We start from the raw sequence: 19236 nt of genomic DNA, 5'->3' as shown, positions 1-19236 counted from the left end.
ATTCAGTCAGGGGTGTAACTGTTTCAAGTTATCTCAGTTTATAACCCATTTGAGTTATTGCTTAAACTTTCCTAACTTATTTCAGTTATCATAAAATATTACAAAGCCCTCCTGTGCCAATTCCTCATTTTGAATGAGACTAATGCAATTATTTCCTGAATCCTTGACCTTTTATCTTTCCAGCTATGCATTAAATTTTGTTACGCAAGGCTTATAAAGTTTTAAGCAAACGTTTTAAAGCTATAAAACTTAATATCCCATTATGCTTATCAGGTCATGCTCAGACTAAAAGAGAATTTGATTAACCACAGTTTGCTACTAATTTCACTTTAAAGGTCACTTTGTGAGAACAGCAAAAAGACTTTTTTTGAATAACTTACCTGAGTTAACTATATTTTATAACTAATACAGGTTATAAAATGCTTGAAAAAGTAACTGAAATAGGTTACATAACATAAAACAGTTACACCCCTGACTGGTATTGGAAAGTTTACCACGTGCTCACCCGATAGTTCAGGTAAAGCGATGTCAGTTAAGATATACGATAAACCAATGACAGCTTCCTATGTAGAAACGTGTGACTTAAATTTCATCGTAGCTCCGCCTTTAAATCCTTTGACAGACGGTATCTTGTATGTGTACATGAAAGTGTTTTAAGATTTTTTATGTAATCAGAAATGACAGATGACTTTCAACAATTATTGTCCGAATGTTTTCGCAATCAAGAAAAGACCATGGAAGGTACAAAGTCAAAAATTGTGCAACATGTTAAAATGATTTTGAACAATTCTCGGCGTAATATTAATGTTTTTCACATGTATGAATTGTGTTTTCTCAAATGGAATATCGAAAAGACAATGCCAGAATTAATGTTTTCTTTCGTCACTTTCAAAATAGAACTTGGAGAGAAAAGTTTGAAATATTGTGGATGTATTACTTAATTATTGATGATGCCTGGAAATAAACGTAAATCAGAGAGTGGGACATTGTTAAATATGAACTGTTTCAAGAAGAAGGAGAACAATGTTCAGGGGTCTAGCTAGGTCCAAATTTTTGGGAGAAGTCACTTCTGCCTCAAGCTGATTTAGGGAGAAGTAGGGAGACTTTAGGGAGAAGTGGGAAGACTTTTTCTACCGCAATATGATGTTGAGTGATTCGAAAGGTGGCTGTAAATTTTCTTGTTTCTTGATAAAAAACATTGATGTGATCATTCATTTTCTTAGTTAGATCATTTCCCATACAGTGGTAATCCTTTCGTTACAAAATTCTGAAAAAAAGTAGTTTTCAAAATTCAAGGAGATGCTGTAAATGTAACCTGCCGAATTTTGGTTATATCTTATATGAAGTGTTTATTATTAACACCGAGCAAAGAAGTAGAAGTGAATTTATTTTTATAGCTCTTTGCACCGAGTCATTCACCGAGGAATGTCAGTATTTCACTCGAATTATAAAACTGAAAGTAAAATGTGTAAACTAGATATACATATTCAAATAAATTCATCGATGGAAGTCAATTTAACGAAGTTAATACATTACATGTCGTTCTTTTATCATAGATAACAAATATTTGTGTACCATATTCCAATTAATCGCATGGTTAATCAGCAGTTTCTTTAATAAAACATTGTGTTGTTTGTTTTTTTTTTGCACTCGAACATGTTGACAATTAACGCGAAGTGTCAAAGACATAAACGCGGCACTGATTGGCTTAACACAATAGACTCTGGTGTACCGGATAATTTGATTCGCTTTCAGACTTCTCGGGAAAATCTCGCAAGTACCTGAGGTAGGCGGAGCTTAAATTATGCTACCGGCGTGTGTTTGTGTATTCGACACTCATTTATCAGGTCAGAGACATCCTCTGGATTTAGAGACATTCTCTCGTTCTAAACATTGTCTCTCGTTCGAAAGACAAAATGTCTTTCCATCGAAAGACTCAAATTAGCTTAAGCAATGAAACTCATTGAAAGAGTAATTGAAACTCTCTTTTTAGAATGTGCAAATTTATTTCAAATATAGAAAATTATCTTTCTTTTATCAAATTTTCAAAATCAAAATTATTTTGGGAATTTTGTTTAAGCATTATAATGCTTAAGCAAACTTCTATGACAATGTGTTTCTTGTAAAGTTTACTTGAAATAACAATTTGTTTCAATGAATGAATAATGCGACTGTAATGAAATGATTGTTTTAATAATGATTTCATGTTTTTTCAACACTTAAGCTAAATGCTGTCTTTCGATCGAAAGACATTTGAGCCGTGCCATGGGAAACCCAACATAGTGGGTTTGCGACCAGCATGGATCCAGACCAGCCTGCACATCCGTGCAGTCTGGTCAGGATCCATGCTGTTCACTTTTAAAGCCTATTGGAATTGGAGAAACTGTTAGCGAACAGCATGTATCCTGACCAGACTGCGCGGATGCGCAGGCTGGTCTGGATCCATGCTGGTCGCAAACCCACTATGTTGGTTTTCTCATGGCACAGCTCATTTTATCTTTCAAACGAGAGACAGTGTTTAGATCTAGAGACTGTCTCTCAATCCAGGGGAAGTCTCTGACCTGTTTATGACACCGTGCAAATTGTCAACAGTCCGGGTAGCAGTAATTAGCGAGTGCGGAAATCAAAGAAAATCGGGCGACTTGCATTTCCCTTTGAGGTTAGTTTTGAGCGAAGTTTGAAGTCCTAGAGCGCCTATTTCGCTCAAGTCGCCCACTCGCGAGAGCCCTGATGTTAGTGACTCAGTAATAGAGGAGAGGGAGACAGTGAGATGTGAAAAGCGAGATGAATCTGTGAATGACATTCTTCCTGGACCAGGTACACCTGAGAAAATGGTCACAAATTCAGAATCCCACCCAGTCACGCCGGATGACCAAAGGAAATCAGGCATTGATCCAAAATGGAAACAAGTGTTTCCCTGGATGACAGTCTCAGAGAACGGTAACTTAAATCATTTTTAAGTAATCCCAAAAATACTAAACGGTCTATTGAATCTTATCATATACAGGGATCATCCTAGGTCAAAATTTTAGGGAGAAGTGAAGTTGAGAAATTTAAGGAGAAGAATCGGCATAGCATTCAGTTTCTTGCCTATATATATCCACTTTCTATGGGTCTAGCTGTAACTTATAAACAGTAATTATTTAAGGAAATTGATTCTTGCATTATCATTTTCATGAATTTCTAAATAAAGTATAAACTCAGCTATGAAAAAGTCGCCTTTAAATTTTTATCCAAAATTTACATGTCCGAAATTCGTAAATTTAACAGGTGCGCGATCAAAACGGCGTGAAAATTTTCATTAATGTTTCGATTCTTGTACTTATATAATGCCCGATTTTTGCACCAACTTGTGTTCAGATTTATACATTTAATTTAATTATTTATTATTTTTTTCGAAAATAATATCAAACTCGTAGATAATGGCGATCTTTTTACAATATTTTGTACGGCAGTTCTGACGTCCGCGAAATCATTTTTTATCCACAGTACCCGAGCCGTTCATTTACAGAAATTGACCGTAATTATGGTAATTGAAATAATTTTTGAAGTAATCTTTAATAAAATGAAAGAATAATATACAATTGTTGCATAAAATCATGCTCTCGTTAAGTTTATCGGCTTTTTACACGCCGATTGAAAATTTTCAAAATGGCGGCGGCTTACAATATTATTGATTGACACTGTTAGATATTAACGCTACCATTGGCTGAAGTTTGACAGGGGAGTAGGCGGGGTTGACTATGGATTTATCGATAATTTAATCTAGAATATGCATCAAGTTTTACAACTTTAAGTAAACAGATAATAACTCGCTGAAAAACTCGGCGATTTGGATTTCGCCTGGAGGCGATAATTAGGCGAAGTGGCCGACTTTAAAGCAACGATATCGCTCAAATCGCCTTGTAGGCTGATCCCCGATCTGTGAACATATTTAAAAAAAGTGCAAACTATCAGTTGTTAAACATATTATAAGAAGACCACATTTTATATTTCAAATCTGATTCCTTTGGGGGAAAAACATTGGACATGCATACTTAGAAAATAGGTAGGAAGAGATGATGACTAACTAGAAATTAAGTTGTCACGGCTTTACACACAGGGCTATGTTTATGTGTTTGTGTCTTTTTTTTTAGATATAAGTTCTTGAAATTCATTAAAAAAACATTTAGATCTCTTATCATAGCAGTGACGGATCCCTTTGGCAAAATTGTTTTAAATTCTTTATTTCAGGCCAAGGTATGTTGTGTTCAGTATGCGTAAAGCACCAGAGAAGGCCAAAGAAGTGTACTTCAATAAGGCAATCATCTTTAGTAAATCATAAGGACTCAGACTCACACTCACACAAGAAAGCAGTGGTATTTGACGTTGCAGAAGCAAAAACTGGTGGTGGGATCGAGGCTTGTTTTGTGAGGGAAGAAAACATGTGAACCGTGAGGCAATGACAGCATCTATGACACTGCTTTACTTTCCTTGATGGAGGAAATTCCCCACACCACCAAACACAAACCTTTAGTTGATGTAGCTAAGACATTAGGAGTGGATGTTCTAAATAGTTTGGAGAAGGGGGATAATGCCAAGTACACAAAATTGATAAGTTTACGTTGACATTCTGCAAATAAATTCCACAGGAATAGAAGACTGAAACTTTAATGTGCAGTGCTAAAATTGTGTTGTTGTAAGTAAAACAAGTGAATGAATACAAAGTCCCCTACTTGAAGGCACCTAATTTTCTCTACTGCAGTATAACATAATGAACTGATATCTGTCAATGATGTATAAACAATATTGTACTACATATACAATATGTTATAACAAAACACTTGGATTAAAATGTGCATATATAAAAACCCACAGTTGTTTTCATATTGAATTTTTTTTGGCTGATTATAAAAATGTTATCATGTAAGTTATTTATAGTAACAACAAAGGGAAATTAATCTTAAAAAAAAAAAAAAAATCTAAATAATGTAAGTCCACAAGAAACTCTTTACCAGGTAGAGATAGGTCAAAATACACCTAAAAATTGGATGTAACATGCATGCTATACCACATATAAGTGGTCTTGATTTTTCTCTACCGCCAGTAATAAAAAAAGTTACAATAAAATCTATTTATAGTAATAACAAAGGGACGTAATTCTAAAAACAAGGGTGCCTCATGGTGGTGAACATTTGGTTCAAGTTACATCAAAATCCCTCTATGCATGAAGAAGAAATGTTCCGTACAAAGTCATTCTTGAATTTGACCTTTGACCTCTAAATATGACCTTGACCTTAGACCTAGGGACCTGGTTCTTTCGCATGACATGTTGTCTCATCCAGGGGAATATTTGTGCCAAATGATATCTAAATTCTGCTTTGCATGACAAAGTTATAGACCAGACAGGAAAACAAGAGCTGTCCATAAGACAGCCAAGCTCGACTATTCGAAATATTGTCACAGAAGCTGGAAATTATTACCCAAAATGTTAAATATCAAAAGAGTTTTAAGTTCAAAAGGGGACATATCAGAGTTATGGGACTTGATGCTATCAACTAGTTTTATAACCCCGAAGAAACATGTTAAGTTTCAATTCAATATCTGCATTAGTTTTGGGGATAGTAACTTGCATGTAAAACTTTAACCAGAATTTTCTAAGTCCAAAAGGGGGCATAATTTGCTCAAAATACATGTTAAGAGTTATGGAACTTGACCCAGTGAGGTAGGTAATTGATCTAGAAAAAGAATAAATAAGTTCCAAATCTATATGCCTTTTAGTAATAGCTGTATGTACTTGCACGCAAAACTTTAACCAGAATTTTCTAAGTCCAAAAGGGGGCATAATTTGGCCAAAATACATGCCAGAGTTATGGGACTTGACCCAGTGAGGTAGGTAATTGATCTAGAAAAAGAAAAAATAAGTTTCAAATCTATATGCCTTTTAGTAATAGCTGTATGTACTTGCACGCAAAACTTTAACCAGAATTTTCTAAGTCCAAAAGGGGGCATAATTTGGCCAAAATACATGCCAGAGTTATGGGACTTGACCCAGTGAGGTAGGTAATTGATCTAGAAAAAGAAAAAATAAGTTTCAAATCTATATGCCTTTTAGTAATAGCTGTATGTACTTGCACGCAAAACTTTAACCAGAATTTTCTAAGTCCAAAAGGGGGCATAATTTGGCCAAAATGAAGGTCAGAGTTATGGGACTTGGTGCTATCAACTAGTTTTATAACCCCGAAGACACATGTGAAGTTTCAATTCAATATCTGCATTAGTTTTGGAGATAGTAACTTGCATGTAAAACTTTAACCAGAATTTTCTAAGTCCAAAAGGGGGCATAATTTGCTCAAAATACATGTTAGAGTTATGGAACTTGACCCAGTGAGGTTGGTAATTGACCTAGAAAAAGAATAAATAAGTTTCAAAGCTATATGCCTTTAAATGATAGCTGTATGTACTTGCATGCAAAAACTTAACCAAGGTGTGACGCCGACGCCGACGCCGACGCCAGGGTGAGTAGAATAGCTAGACTATTCTTCGAATAGTCGAGCTAAAAATCCTCTTGACCTTTGATCTCAAAGTGTGACCTTGACCTTTAAGCTAGGGTACTGGGTGTTGCGCATGACACGTCGTCTCATCATGGGGAAGATTTATGCCAAGTAATATTGTAATCCCTTGATGGATGACAGAGATCTGGATCGGATAGGGAAAAAACCTTATTGACCTTTGACCTCAAACTGTGACCTTGACCTTTGAGCTAAGGGTCTGGGCTTTGCGCATGACATGTTGTCTCATCATGAGGAACAATTATGCCTAGTAATATTAAAATCCCTTCATGGATGGCAGAGTTATGGACGGGACAGGAAAAAAACTCTGTTGACCTTTGACCCCCAATTGTAACCTTGACCTTTGAGCTAGGGGTCCGGGATTTGTGCATGACACGTCGTCTCAACATGGGGAACACTTGTGCTAAATGATATTAAAATCCCTTAATGAATGTCAGAGTTATGGACCGGACACGAAACAGACCCTGTTCATGCTATGTTAACATTTGACTGCTAAGTGTGACCTTGACCTTTGAGCTAGGGGTCTGAAAGTTGTGCATGACACATTGTCTTATTATGAGGTACATTTGTGCCAAGTAATATTAAAATCCCTTCATGGATGGGAGAGTTATGGACCGGACAGGAAAAAAGCCTTGTTGACCTTTGACCTCCAATTGTGAACTTGACCTTTAAGCTAGGGGTCCAGGTTTTGCGCATGACACGTCGTCTCCTCATGGGGAACATTTGTGTCAAGTAATATTAAAATCTCTTCATGGATGGGAGAAGTATGAACCAGACAGGAAAAAGCCCTGTTGACCTTTGATCTCCAATTGTGACCTTGACCTTTGAGCTAGGGGTCCGGTATTTGCGAATGACACGTCATCTCATCATGGGGAACATTTGTGCCAAGTAATACTAAAATCCCTTCAAGGATGGGAGAGTTGTGGACCGGACAGGAAAAAAGCCCTGTTGACCTTTGACCTCCAATTGTAACCTTGACCTTTGAGCTAGGGGTCCGGGTTTTGCGCATGACACGTTGTCTCATCATGGGGAACATTTGTGCCAAGTAATATTAAAATCCCTTCATGGATGACAGAGTTATGGACCGGACACGAAATTGTGGACGGACGGACAGACGGACGGACGGAATGACGGAAAAGTGCATTCCTATAGTCCCCGAAACTGGTTTTCAACTAGTAGGGGACTTATAAATTAAAACTTAAAATGGTTAAGTTTACATTGTCATTCAGAAAATAAACTCCAGAGGAATTTTTTATGACACATTATCTCTATTTGTTCTTGTTGAGCATGTAAATGATGCTTATTAAACATTGAACATAACACTGTGTTTTTCACTCTGAAATGCTCCAGAATGCACCAAAATGAGTTGTAGTAATACAAAATTTTCTGGAGGTACCCCTCCCGCACCCACCCCTTTGTCGTTTACGCTCTTTTCAAAAATACCCTCCAGCAACATGCCTTCAGAAAATCCTGGCTAGAACCCTGCAGTTGAAGGTAACGTAAAACATATGTGACATATTCATAATGGTCACCGGCGTGGAAAACATAATATCGGGATGACGGTCCCCCCGACTTATTTTATGATTTGATATTTTATAGTTGTCATCCTTCTAAGCTTTACCCGTATCTGCATTTTACTGTTATGAAAATGAACACTTTAAATAATCCAAAATTCATAACATACTGGTCAGACTTACTTGCTTTAATAATTAAACATAAATATTCATTGTAGACTTCATATGGGTTGAATTTAACGGGGCTCACACTGGCCTCTAAAAAATAATGGCCAACTTTTTAACCTATGAAAAATTAATAGCCAAAATTGATGCGGATCTTTGCGTGCAATTTTCATAAAAATAACAAGAGTGCCAGAATGTCACAATATACGCCCGTCACTGCAAGTTTCTTTACTCTAGCACCTGTATTTGCAAATGGAATTTTAATTTTGTGGTTGTTAAGTAATCATTGTAAGTCATAAAAAGTTTTTCTAAGTCCACAAAAAAACTCCTTACCAGGTAGAGATACCTTAAAATACACCTAAAATTTGAAAGTAACATCCATGTTGTACCACAGAAAAGTGGTCTTGTTTTTTCCCTACTGTCAATTATAAAAAAGTTACAATATAAGTTATTTATAATAACAACTAAGGGAAGATAATCTTCAAAAAAAAAAAAAAAAAAAAAAAAATCCCCCAAAAAAATGTAAGTCCACACAAAAATCTTTACCAGGTAGAGATTAGTCAAAATACACCTCATAATTGGATGTAGTATGCATGATGTACTACAGAAAAGTGGTCTCGATTTTTCCCTACGACTAGTAATGAAAAAGTTACAATATAAGCTATTTATAGTAAAACAAAGGGAAGTAATTCTAAAGAAGGGAAGTGCGCATGACACTTCGTCTCATGATGGTGTATAATTGTGCCAAGTTACATCAAAATCCCTCAATGCATGAAGAAGAAATGCTTCGGACAAAGTCATTCTTGTATCTGACCTTTGGCCTCTAAGTGTGACCTTGACCTTTGACCTAGGGACCTGGTTCTTGCGCATGACACTCCGCCTCGTGGTAGTGAACATTTGTGCAAAGTTATATCAAAATCCCTCTATGCATGAAGAAGAAATGCTCCGGACAAGGTTTTCATTCTTGTATTCTTTGACCTCTAAGTGTGACCTTGACCTTAGACCCAGGGACCCGGTTCTTGCGCATGACACTCCGCCTCGTGGTGATGAATATTTGTGCCAAGTTATATCAAAATCCCTCCATGCATGAAGAAGATATGCTCCGGACAGTTTTCTTTCATGTATCCTTTGACCTCTAAGTGTGACCTTGACCTTTGAGCTAGGGGCCTGGTTCTTGCGCATGACACTCCGTCTCATGATGATGAACAATTGTGCCAACCTTCATCAAAATCCCTCCATGCATGAAGAAGATATGCTCCGGACAAAGTCATCCTTGAATTTGACCTTTGACCTCTAAGTGTGACCTTGACCTTAGACCTAGGGACCTGGTTTTTGCGCATGACACTCCGTCTCATGATGGTGAACAACTGTGCCAAGTTTCATCAAAATCCCTTCATGCATGTAGAAGATATGCTCCAGACAAAGTCTGTGGACGCCGCCCGCCCGCCCGCCCACCAGGGTCTTCCCATAATACGTCCCGTTTTTCAAACGGGCGTATAAAAATGATAAATTTTAACATATATCGTCCAAAATCAGTTAAATCACGCCAGTCGCCTTTTTATAAGTCACGTGCACATATACTTAATAATAACTCGCAGCACAATACAAAACAAGTTTTTTGTTAAAGGTGCTAATGTAATTGATATTGTTTAAACTGGTAAAAGTAATTGTTACTGCTGTTTCTTTTCAAAACACACCGGAACCTGATGGTTATATTCCTCAAATAGCCTGTCACAGTGTCAGTGGTTTATAAAACCTGTGGGGCTACATTAATTAAACTTAATGTTAACTTCATTTTCTCATTTAATTATAATTACAAATAAATATACATGAGTGACATCGGCCGTTTTTAATAGTTTCTTCAAAAAATAATTTCCACACTTCTTACTGACACTTGTCACAATATTTATGTGAATTACGTTACACTAACTGGATGAATATATTAATCGAACGGAAACATGTAAAAACTCTATAGTATCGTCAAATTAGCATGTAAATACATCAATTTAATATTAAAAGTGTGCATATAAAGATCAGTCTAATAAAGACCACGCTACTTTACTTGATTTCTAATTTTTTCATTTTTTCCAATATTTTGTGAATTACGTTACGCATATTTATCAGAAAGTGTAGGATGAAATACAAATCATCCTTTCACAGCTGTGTAGACTATACTGTTCCCCCATAAGAAGCACAGGTGTTATATAGATTCCATAAATTTATGTAGATTTGTGGAAGTATTCTTCTAAAATGTGAATTACGTTACAGTGAACTATGTTACACAACAAAATAAGATTTGAAGGTTAACAGCCTAAAGTAGCTATCTTCACATAGAAAAACAATTATAAACACCGCTTACAAGCACTTACGTCATAAATGACGTAATTTCGCCATGTTGGAAAACAACTAAAGCGTACATGAATTCTGCCAAAAACACTAGGTAAGTATGCATTTTATTCTCTTGCGATTTTGACATTCTATTTAGCGTAATTACATGTGTGACTTGTTTTTGAGGATTAAAATATAAATGATTATATAAATTCACATCACAATTGTGTATTAAAGGCTCCCGTTTCTAAATAACTGCTGAAATCATAGTGTAACGTAATTCACCAATAATGTAACGTAATTCATTGACTTCTGTTATTGCAGGAAATGGCTCGTATGTCAAATGCTGAGAGACAAAAGAAATACAGAGAGCGTAAAAAGGCCAAGGAAGGAGAGAAATTTCTTCAAAAAGAAAGTAAAAGAGTACAGCGCTATTATGTCCCAACAACAGAGCTGCCTACAAGGAAGCTATTGAAAAGGCGTGAAAAAATCCGAGAATGTATGAAAAGAATGCGAAAAAGGCCAAACAGTAACAAAAATGAAGTGAATAGTAATTCCGAAGTAGCTTCATGTAGTTTTAGTCAACGAGATTCAACAATAAATGATGATCCGTGTGATTCTACAGTACATGATGATATGCTTGTTCAAGCCCCCGAACCGTCAAAGCTGACCGTAAAACTAGACTTTAAACAGCCAAGAAAAGAGAAAAAGAGAAAGGCCAGTTCACAGCTGTATCTAACAAAAAAGAAATTGAAGCTAATGAACGAGAAAGTCGAAAACTTGCAGTGCCGAAATTCTTGCCTGAGAAAAAGATTACATAGATTAGCAAGCAAAACAAAAACACCGAGAAACGATAAAGCTACCCCATGTACTGAGAGTAATGATCAAAAGGAAGCCGAATTGACACCAAAAAGTAGAGCAAAAGCAGAAGTAAGAGAAATGAATATGACGCCGTCTACACGTAAGAAAGTTCTAAAGAAGCTTGAATTCCAAAACTGTCTACTACAAGAAGTGAAGACATCTGTTAATTCTGCAAAAGGAAAGCAATCACAGCGACCTCTTTTAAGTGTTCTCTGTGGGAAGATCATGCACAAATACAAGATGGAACGGCAACTGGGAAAATACACATGCATCAATAGAAAACAGATACAGAAAACCAGAAAAAGTTCATCAATAAGAAAGACTAGAAATGAAAGAGAAAGAAATAGCTTAAGAGAAAAGGTAAGGGCCTTTATGGAGAGGGATGATAATAGCACCAACTTACCCGGTAAAAAGGACAGTAAGAAAATCGGAAAGGAAAGATACCAAAGAGAGTTCTAAACGATTACCTCTACAATCTACATCTGAAGTTTAAAGCCGAAAATAGCACATCCAACATAAGTCTGAGCGTTTTCAGTAGATTGAGACCAAGTTATGTACAACTGGTACACTTCAGAAACAGGAAAACATGTCTATGTCAGAAACACCAAAACATGGTGTTAAAATGTAAGGCGTTTAAAAGACTAATAAAGTACTGATGATAGATAATCCAGATGCTCTTGTCGAAAAACTAAATGACAATGACATCGCTAACAAAATAGACGACATCACAGATGACGTTATAAAATTCTCAGAGTGGCGAAGGGTGACAATAGAAAAGAAAGGCAGAGTCTTTAAACGCATGCAGATTGTAAATGTAGAAGAGGAGAAAGAAAAATTTAGACAGAGAATGGTAAAAGAGTTGGGCGAATTTAGAGAACATATAAGGAAAGTGAAAATCCAGTACGAGCAGTCACGGAAGTTAAAGAATGAATTACCAATAGACCACGTGATCTGTCACATGGATTTTGCAGAGAATTATATTTGCACATTTGCAGAAGAAGTGCAATCTGCTTATTTTGACAAAGGTACAGTTACACTGCATCCAGTAGTTATTTATAGCAACAATACAGAGGGGAATGATGAAGAAGTTGAACATAGATCATTTGTGATTGTATCAGATGAAACTGCTCATACAGCCACCACCGTGTTTGCATGCATGAAAGCTGTTGTTAAGGAAGTACAAAATATAATGCCAGAATGCAAGATGATACATTACATGACTGACTCACCTACGTCCCAGTACAGAAACAAACAAATATTTTCTGTTGTTGCAAACCATGACAAAATATTCCCAGGTGTTAAAGCGTCATGGTTGTATTTTGAAGCAGGTCACGGTAAAGGCCCGTGCGATGGTGTTGGGGGCACAGCAAAGCGTCTAGCAGATATGGCTGTCAAGCGTCAGTCTGTTGTTATACAATCTGCAGAGGAGTTTTACAGTTGGGGCAAGAGCCAAGAAAACAGTCGTCTGAAATATTTGTTTGTTTCCCGCAACATGTGTACTGACGTTCAGAAAGAACTTGATGACATTGCTATCAAACCTGTTAAAGGCACCCTACAGTTGCATGCAGTTGTACCTCTAGATAACGGTCGCATAGCAGTCAGGGATACATCATGCTTTTGTGAAAGCTGCTTTAATGGTGATAAATTTACAGTTCTATGTCCAGGGTGGAGTAAACCAACGCTACAATACTGTTCGGCGAAGAACACTTCCACTGAAACTGAAAACGAACTTGAGAAGGAACAACTTGTGCCAGACGAATCCATTATAAAACCAGGCTTTGCTATCGGTAGTTATGTGGCGGCCTTGTATGACAAACAGTGGTATATGGGTAAAATACTAGAATATGATGAAAATGATCAGGAGTATTTTGTTTCGTTCATGGTTGCCGGTAAGAAGTCTTACAAATGGCCTGATAAACCAGACACAATTTTGATCCAGGAAGATGACATCCTCTCTGTGGTTCGTGAACCAGTTAGACTTGGAAAAACAAGAAACACGTTCAAGTTCCTCCAAGATGACATTGATAATGTTGAAAGTTTATATGGAAATTAGATCGGCATACATGTAGTATCTTGGTAAGTAATCTGGTAGTGTGTTGGAAAATGATCTGGTTTGAAAACTACCATATACATATACTTAGATGAACTAACACAGTAATAACTATGGTGTAGTACACACCAATAAAGTCATCAAAGTCAGAATATAGTATGCAGTATTTTCATTGCATATTATCGATCCTAAGGTGCATGGTTTCATTGATTAAATAATTTTGTGAATTACGTTACACGAATTGAAAATGTTCCAGTTATTATTACTGCAGTTAATTTTTTTGAAATTTCATAGTTCTTGACATCCTAGTGTTTAAGCATATGATTACGTCATTAAGTTTATCACCTGCATGAAATTCATTGACTAGAGTTGTTCTTTAAGTGAAAGATATAATGTGTCACGTAATGTTATTGAAAGTTACGTTGTGTTTTGGAATATGTGAAAGGCATAAATTGTCTTATTTAAATGTTTTTATATGTACGTATTATATGTAGATCTACTGGTAACAGAATTATTGTTCCAATTGATAAAATTTATGCGTTTTAATGTAAATTAATGTTACATGTGATTTCTCCTGAAAATGTGAACTACGTTACAAAAAGCAATTGTTAATGTTGAATAGTTTTTTTCCTGTTTATTGCAGTTTCAATTTGTGTTAAGCGTTAGATTCTTATAAGGAACAGATAGTTTCACTAACATATTTTAAATTTTATTGTTAGTATCAGTCTTGCATATAGCTGTTTTAATGTTAGTGACATTTCTGAACAAACATTTAAGATATGAATAACTTAGTAGCCAGGTTGCATTAGTTCTTCGACTATTCTATGAAGGTTGAGACTTCAGTCACAAGTAGACTCAGTAAAGTTCGATACATCTATCATTGTATGGCTGTTTCATGTTGTCAACTTCGATTTATATATATATATATATATATATATATATATATATATATATATATATATATATATATTGTCATTTTTGGCAAAAAGAATGTGAATTACGTTACATTTGAGACTGTTTATTGAAATACAAATAAATTTGAGTTGTAACGTCGTATTCATTATTTTTGTATGACAGCACTTCAGCACTGCTCTTTTATCTGCATTGAAGATGATTAAAGTCACAGACTTTGCATTATCTACCTGCAAAATAAAGTCAAATGTATTAGTTCCTAAACTGTGCAAATAATTGATAAAATAAGAGATTAAGCTTATACTGAATCTTTTGTTTTGAGAAAATTTACGCCTACTTGAACCTTTTTAGGATAAAATATTTCTTGATTATTTTCCATGCCGCAGGTATCTGAACGTTTGGATCCGGTACTAACTGATTATTTTCTTAGATTTGATGATTGTTTATGTGAGCTAAGACGTAACGTAATTCACGAACAATTTTACTATCAGTTTTATTTCATGTGCTGCAAACAAGTTTCCAAACAGTCAAACTCTATAAATGCTCTTTTCGCACCCTACAGATACCAAAATTATGAAAACAATATATTAGATTAACATCCCTGACAAAAAATGTGTGGCCGTTCTCATGAAGACATTGGCGCTATTTAATTGATTTTGGGCGATATATCTTCTATATTGCTTTAAAAAGTACATGTAGCAGGCCCCAACAGGTGTGGGAATCGGGGATTCAGGGAAATTACTTCCTAATAGGACCCCACCACTGTAACAGTGTAAAATGCTATATTCTGATCGATTTTGAAGGCATTTACAGGACACATATTTAGTTTGTGTAAGGCAGCTGAAATGGTTGATACTGACTGACATTATGGACAGGGCAATGGCTCAATTAGCCCCATTCATGCACACACAATAAGGACACGGTTGCACACAATGCAAAGTTTACCAAGTCTTTGAGTATCATTCATGTTTATACTTTTTCTTTATACAAAAGTGTTTTCATGATTCTTTTGACCATAGCTGCACTTAAATAGCTCAAAAGTACAAAACAATCAGGTCGCGAAAATACGTGATATTTGGCATCTATGCACATTGTTGAATTACAGCTTTTTGTCAACAAGTATTTGATGCTTTATTCAATAAATATACTAATTTTTAAGCGCTTTAGAATGTTTTACTTACGCTAATTACAGTATGCAAGCAAAGTTATTTGTTGATTTTTTTAGTTTGCCCGTATCGGCCATGTTTCTAAAAATAGAAACAGGACTGGGTTTTCCGATAATTTTTTAATTAATGTGCAAAACAAAAAACATTTATTATGCTAGAATTGTCTTGGTAAAAAATTAAGACTATAATCCTTTTTTCTCTTCGAACAATTTCATTCTATATTAAAAACACACAGATCTAACCTAGATCCTGATTAAAGATATTTTGAAATCGTCGACAGTTAGGTCAGTTTATAACACGTTTTTAAAGATAATTAAATTAGCGGTAACTATAGATGCCAAGATGGCAATTTAATTTTTCATCAGGAAACTGCCGTACAAATTGGTTTAATTGTCGTCTGCCGAATGTAGAGTTGAAGAAAATTTGCGTTGGCGTTTTAAAATGTTCCAAAAAAGTAGCCTGCCAGTTCAGCCTAATTGATAGCTAGATAAGTAAGATTAACTTCCGATCATAATCGGTTTAATTGTCGTCTGCATCATACCACCTTGGGCAATGTTATCGGCATAGTTGACAGTGTTTGGAATACAGGAGGTAATAAACAGTCCGCTCTATTGATTTTCTACACTAGCAGACCGCGGGTTACTGTCTCACTTGGCATAATTATTTATGTAGCTATTAAATAAAATAATCGCCAGTTCCTGTCGCCAAAATGAAAAAAATATTCGCCATTTAAATAAAATAATCGCAAATGGCGATAATGGCGACTGACAGCGTGAGCCCTGATTTAATCTATAATTTTAAATAAGAGACTTAAATCTTCGAAAATATGACGTGACAGGTGCAAGAAGATATCTAACCCGACACCGGTTTCATCAGCAGACTGCCGATATGACACTAAATAACAGAAATAAAACACAAAATTATTAAAATATACATTCATAAAATGTCAGCGAGGCAAGTTTATGTTTCAATGTCAACATGAATTCATTATCAGAGATGTAATCATTACAAATACTTTGTACATGTACCAGAAAACGTTCCCAACGGATTTTATTTTTAATTGGGGATTTCCTAACAGAAATATGCAGAATAAGTTTGGAAAGTTATCACGCTGTCCTGAAACGTCCTATTATTTGGACTAACCTATTATGTGCCAATTTGATTCCTCGTCATTTATTTGGTGCTCCTCAGTTATTAAGGTTTCAATGGAAAAGTTATTTAGTTAACAATCGGGTGAATGCTGGTAATGGTATCGATGAACAATTCAGATTAAAGTTTTAGTTGAATATTGGTTAAATCTTATTTGATTTTTCATTTGCAACCAAATTTAAGATGTATCCCTGTTTCTTATATTCTCAGGGTTTCTTATATTCTCTTTTTTGCCTTAATGTTGTCAAATAATTTAATGTTTGTTATTTTCTAGACAGGAATGGTACAAAACTGACACACTGAAAATTTCAAGTGATTTGAACGCATATTGAAAGAAATAGATAAAGCGAAGAACTAACTCCAGAAATATACTTTTTACTTCAAAACTAACATGTTTCGTCCATTGGACTTCATCAGAGTATAATAACAAAATAGTATGACGTCACAGGAAAGTATATTGAAGAAATTATCAGCATTTTATTCAATTTTTAAAAAAATCCTTATTTTTTCTGGTGGGGTTAGCAAATTTGCCATAAATTATTGATTATACAATTAACTGTCATATTTCTTGATGTATTTACTACAGAATATATCTTTTTATTACACAATGGTAATTTTAATGTTTTAAATTCTACAACTTATTTGTGATGAAAAGTCAAATCTAAATCCACAGGAATACGAGAAACTCTTGGTCCATTTTTACCGGTGAGGATGGTATCAAATACAGTAACAAAATAATTAAATGGGATAATTTCTGTAATATTTTATGACTCAGTCTGAAAGACAAGTGATTTTTCTACAAAATAACACCCAAATGCTGTTTATGAAATGGTTAATCTGTTACTGGGAATAAAAACAACCCTTTAGGCCCCCGAGAATATGAGAAAACAGGATAAATAACAGGTCCTAGAAAAGTCACAAATTAGCTATATAGCTAAATCTAGCAATATATAGCTAAAAGTAGCTATAAAACCAATACCAATAATGCAAAATATGTTAAATTAAAATAAGATGCAAAATGGTCATAATCACGTCCAAAAGGTTTAGAAGATGAAAGACAATAACACAAAACCGAGAACTTGGTAGTCACATTTTCAGTTACTGTGGCAGTATTTTTCGATAAATCATAACTGAATTTTTCACTTGTGATAATCATCGTAGTATAAGACAAATTTATAAATGACTAATAGCAGAAATTCGCAACATGTATTGAAACTGAAACTGCATAGATCTCCATTCTTGGTGTTTGTCTTTTGTCTCATAAACCATTTGAATGGGATAATAACTATTTTATATTAGATATTCACATATTTTGAACAATCGTTATAGGTTTTATGGCAATTTTAGCTAATATAGCTAGATTTACTGGCAGGTACTCGAAAATGCAACTCTCTGATTGGTCAGTTAGAACCCCTAATGTACTGTGATGTCATGATAAAATTATGAATAGCTAATTTGTGACATTTCAGAATGATTTCTGGAATAACACACATCTGGGTAAAGGAGGTCAGTTACCCTAGACAACCCCTAACAGGAGTGTCTAGAGGTACGGATTCATACCCCTAGAATCAGATTCTAGAGGTACGGATCCGTACCCCTAGACTCTGCCACACTCTGGCTTTGACCTGTTGCCTTACCCGAGGTAGAAACTACTGTCCCGACGCCATAAACACAAAATGTAAGAAATAAAAGTTTTTCCATTGTGACACTAGGTCATCAGATTTGTTCACAATCACGTATGTCCCCTTTATTGTTTCGTTGTCTATAACTCAAACAAAATGTGTATTCTGTCAAATATGGCCGACAATGTAAATATATGCAAATAATTCCCACAATGTCGTAAGTTTGCTTCCGGTTTCGGTTACAGTATCAGGTGTTGCCTCCCTTTAGTGAAACAGGTTACACTATACCAATCCCAGTTCCTTCTTTATTTCATATATAAACAATGAAATCATGAGACCTTATTTTCAGTTCTTTAGAGCATTTCATTGATATGAAAACCAGATATAGAAATTTAGTATAACATGTCTTCTTACCAAAAATGAAAATATTGAGATGTTGTGCGTGTGTGTGTGTTGTGTTGTGAATAATGGCCTCTGACCAGTGCACATGGGGGTATTCTAGAGGCATTCTAGTTCCTGCAGCAGGCCCGGATCCAGGGCCCGTGCCCCCCCCTCCCCCAGTTGGCCGAGAAGTGACTTGTACTCATCAAAGATGCCCCTCAAAATTTAGACCCAGAAATGCACCAGAGGCCACCATTTCATACCTGTAGTTCAAAATTTTCCAGGGGGAGATCGCCCTGACCCCCCAATCAAGAAGGGAGTATCATACTCCTCTAATACCTCAAATTTTAGACCTAAATTGCACCAGAGGCCACCATTGTATGCATGTTCTTCAAAAAATTACAGGGGGAGTCAATCTGATCCACACCTGACCCCTAAACCCCTACCTAACATGGGCAAAGGCGCCCCCTCGAAAACCTTGTGCCTTGGCGTTGATGTCTTCATTCAAGACTGGTGCCCCCCCCACCCCAGTCAAAA

At 35.7% G+C, this 19236-nt stretch overlaps 1 protein-coding gene across 1 annotated transcript in view; it reads right to left on the bottom strand.

Moving 5' to 3' along the window:
- LOC123539361 (calsyntenin-1-like) overlaps window positions 1–18535 on the bottom strand; it is a 128939-nt gene extending 110404 nt beyond the window's left edge. Inside the window, exon 1 of the mRNA XM_053523303.1 lies at window positions 18334–18535. Coding sequence (XP_053379278.1) covers window positions 18334–18397 — 64 coding nt within the window. The 5' untranslated portion in view covers window positions 18398–18535. The remainder of the gene's footprint in view (window positions 1–18333) is intronic.
- Window positions 18536–19236: the final 701 nt, after the last annotated feature.

Source organism: Mercenaria mercenaria, chromosome 14 (assembly GCF_021730395.1).
Source record: "Mercenaria mercenaria strain notata chromosome 14, MADL_Memer_1, whole genome shotgun sequence".
Taxonomy (NCBI): Eukaryota; Metazoa; Mollusca; class Bivalvia; order Venerida; family Veneridae; genus Mercenaria; species Mercenaria mercenaria.
This window is presented reverse-complemented; position numbering and strand designations above follow the sequence as displayed.